The following is a 3,350-nucleotide window of genomic DNA, read 5'->3' as shown; positions in this document are numbered from 1 at the left end:
TTTTAATTTAGGTACTGTATAAACGGTTTTTTAATTTAGGTATTGTTTAGTAATCGAGATGTGTGGTTGTTCAGATTTTGTATCTTGTTTCTCTAACATGAAATTCTTACTGTTAGTAATATAAGGCAAACTGAACAAGATTAATTATTGGCTTCAATTTATTAATTATTAATTATCTATAATTGTTTTTCAAATCTTTAATATAGGTTAATTATTTATTAATTTGTTTGTTTAATTATTGATAGGTAATTGACTATTGTTTAACTTATTAGGAATGTCTAACTCGGGAGCTACTCGTCTTGAATCAGAAGCTGAAACTCCAACAACACAATAAAGCACTATTCCAAATGTGATATCTAAGTCGGATGCAGCCTGGGAATATGCAATTCTACTCGAGCATATGGGTAAGAGATCAATTCAATGCACATTTTGTGAAAAACTATTTCTGGTGGAGGGATTTTTTCGGTTCAAGCAACACTTAATGGGAATAAAAGGAGATGTTGCGAAATGCAAACAAGTTTCAAATGAAGTACGGGAAAAGCTTATAGGCTTAAGTTATGAAAATCTCAAAAATTTGAAGGAGAAGTCGATAAATTTAGAGAGTTTTGATAGTGAAGAAGTTACAATGCCAATGTCATCTTCAAAGAAAAGAAGTGTTGATAAAATTTTCAAAATGTTTTCAAACATGCTATTTCTGATCATTCTCAACCAAGTATTAAAGTTGCATTACAAAGTAAGGAAAAATGGCATGACACTGATTTAGCTTGGGCAATGTGGTTTTATGATGCTGGATTCCATTTAATGCCTTGAACTCACCTTATTTTCAAATAGCAATTAATAAGAGTATTGCAATGGGTCATGGATATACACATCCAACATATCATGCTCTGTGTGTTAGATTGTTAAGAGATGCCAAAAAGTCAGTGGAGTTGATTGTTGAGGATTATAGAAAATGTTGGAAGGACTCAGGATGCACAATTATGACAGATGGTTGGATGGATGGTAGACAAAGGTCTTTGATCAATTTTTTAGTCTCTTGTCCTAAAGGGATTACATTGGTCAAGTTTTTTGATGCTTCGGGTTTCATCTTAGATGCTTCAACATTGTGCAACATGTTTTATGAGATTTTTGAGTGGACGGGTGTTGACAATGTTGTTCAACTTGTGACTGATAATGGAGCTAACTATAAAGCTGCTGATAAATTATTGAGTGAAAAGTATATGAACATTATTTGGTCTCCATGTGCTGCACATTGCATCAATTTGATTTTTAAGGACATTTGTGAGATGCCTTTGATGAAAATGATAGCTACTTTGGGATCTAAGATTACTATCTTTGTGTACAATCACAAATTGACTTTGAATTGGTTGAGGTAACGTCCTGGTTGGAATGAGATTGTTAGACCTGATGCTACACGCTTTGCTACTATTTTTATAGCATTTCAAAGTTTGAATGACCACAGGGTAGACTTGGAAGCATTGGTCGTATCTCAAGTTTACTCAAAGTATTTGAAGATATCGAAGGGTATAGAAGTGAAACAAATTGTATTGAATTATAAGTTTTGGACCAATGTTGTGATTGCTGTGAAATTGATGGCTCCATTGATGCGTCTATTGAGAATTTGTGACGCTGATGATAATCCTGCAATGGGATATGTTTATGAAGGCATGCTTAGAGCACGTAAAGCAACGAAGGATATATTTTTAAACAAAAAGTGACTTTATAAGCCTTATACTGATATCATCAAGGCTAGGTGGAGAGGTATGTTTTGTCAACCTATTCACATGTTAGCATATCAATTGAATCCCGCCTTTCAGTATTATCAAGACACTTACTGCAAGAAACAAATTATTATTCAAGCTATACTTGATTTTGCAACCTTACAAAAGAGGATAAGCAAGATAGATGGGAAAATGTTATTTCATGAAGTTGAACACTTTAAAAATCGTAGATTACCATCTTTTGCACATGAAATGGCGTTGGATATGTCGAAGTCTCTAAGTCTAGGTATTTATAAATTGAATATCATTTTATTTCTTATGTTTATCTATTATGGATAATTGAATATCATTTTTAACAGATGCATGGTGGAAGTCATTTAGAGGAAGTACCCCAACTTTGCAAAAGTTCGCAATTAGATTTCTTAGTCAAACAACATCTTCATCAGGTTGTGAGCGTAATTGGAGCACATTTTATTGAATTCATTCAAAAAGGAGAAACAGACTAGAGCATGAAAGACTTGTTCGAGCAATAGAGCAAATAACAGAACGTATGAATTTGACAAGGTAAAATAATTGGGTGTTTATTTTTGGAGCACGCAAGCTAGGTTTTACGGACTTCGATAAGTGCTGGAGATATTACGTCGAGGCATAACTGCGCCAAAAATTAAATTTTTATCCCGCACAATATTTTTTTAAATAATCTATGCAATTAAAATTAAAATCGTTTAAATACAACCACTAAAACAATACAAGAAAAGAATTAAATAAATAATAAATTAAAATTAATTTATTGCCTCGAAGATCCTTATAAAGAGCTATTAGATTTATCACAAATGAATCAACAACTTTTCAGGACTTAATATTCGACATCGTCATGATAATAACATTGTGAATGATTTTTAATGACCTACTTTGGTTGTTAAATGCTCTCCAGTATCTTTGTTACTAGAAAGTCCACCACAAAATTATATGGACATGGACATAGATCTATCTTGTAAGTCTCACTCTTACATTGTCGTTGGAGAAGCTCTGACAGCAGACTTGTTCAAGCAACAAAGCTGAAGAAGCGTTGGCAGCAGACTTGTTCAAACAGCAGAGCTGAAGAAGCACTGACAACAAACTTGTTCAAACAGCAGAGCTAAAGAAGCTCTGACAACAGACTTATTCAAGTAGCAGAGCTGAAGAAACGTTGACAGTAAACTTGTTCAAATAACAGAGTTGAATAAGCGCTGACAGTAGACTTATTCAAGCAGTAGAGCTGAAGAAGCGCTAGAAGCAGACTTGTTCAAGCAGTAGAGCTGAAGAAGCGCTAGAAGCAGACTTGTTCAAGTAGCAGAACTAAAGAACCACTGACAACAGACTTGTCCAAACAACAAAGCTGAAGAAGCGCTGGTAGCAGACTTGTTCAAGCAGTAGAGTTGAAGAAGCGCTGGAAACAGACTTACTCGAGCAATAGAGCTGAAGAAGCGCTGACAGAAGTCTTGCTCCATAAGCACAATTGTGTTGCGCTAACAGTCGAGTATCCAACAACAGTGTTGCGCCAACAATAGTGTTGCACCAACAGATGTGTGGCGCTAACAGCCGAGTAGCCAACATCAGTGTTGCGCCAACAACAGTATTGTGGTAATA

The 3,350-nt window shown here is 34.8% G+C and overlaps 1 protein-coding gene across 1 annotated transcript; it reads left to right on the top strand.

Moving 5' to 3' along the window:
- The first annotated feature begins 851 nt into the window (after positions 1–851).
- On the top strand, positions 852–2,783 carry LOC124921126. Its single transcript, XM_047461745.1, has 3 exons — positions 852–1,372; positions 1,463–1,680; positions 2,656–2,783. Exons 1-3 carry the CDS (start codon positions 852–854, stop codon positions 2,781–2,783), a joined length of 867 nt encoding a protein of 288 aa, XP_047317701.1.
- The last annotated feature ends 567 nt before the right edge of the window (positions 2,784–3,350 follow it).

This window comes from Impatiens glandulifera, chromosome 1 (assembly GCF_907164915.1).
Source record: "Impatiens glandulifera chromosome 1, dImpGla2.1, whole genome shotgun sequence".
NCBI classification, from domain to species: domain Eukaryota; kingdom Viridiplantae; phylum Streptophyta; class Magnoliopsida; order Ericales; family Balsaminaceae; genus Impatiens; species Impatiens glandulifera.
The sequence above is the reverse complement of the archived record's forward strand: the minus strand, read 5'-3'. Positions and strand labels throughout refer to the sequence as shown.

Bases quoted from the DNA above. Each gene is read 5' to 3' on its own strand.
- LOC124921126 (XM_047461745.1), top strand. From the start codon at position 852: ATGGGTCATGGATATACACATCCAACATATCATGCTCTGTGTGTTAGA. The intron at 1,373-1,462 runs GTAACGTCCTGG...GAATGACCACAG, and splicing joins TTGACTTTGAATTGGTTGAG to GGTAGACTTGGAAGCATTGG. The intron at 1,681-2,655 runs GTAAAGCAACGA...AATGCTCTCCAG, and splicing joins TGAAGGCATGCTTAGAGCAC to TATCTTTGTTACTAGAAAGT.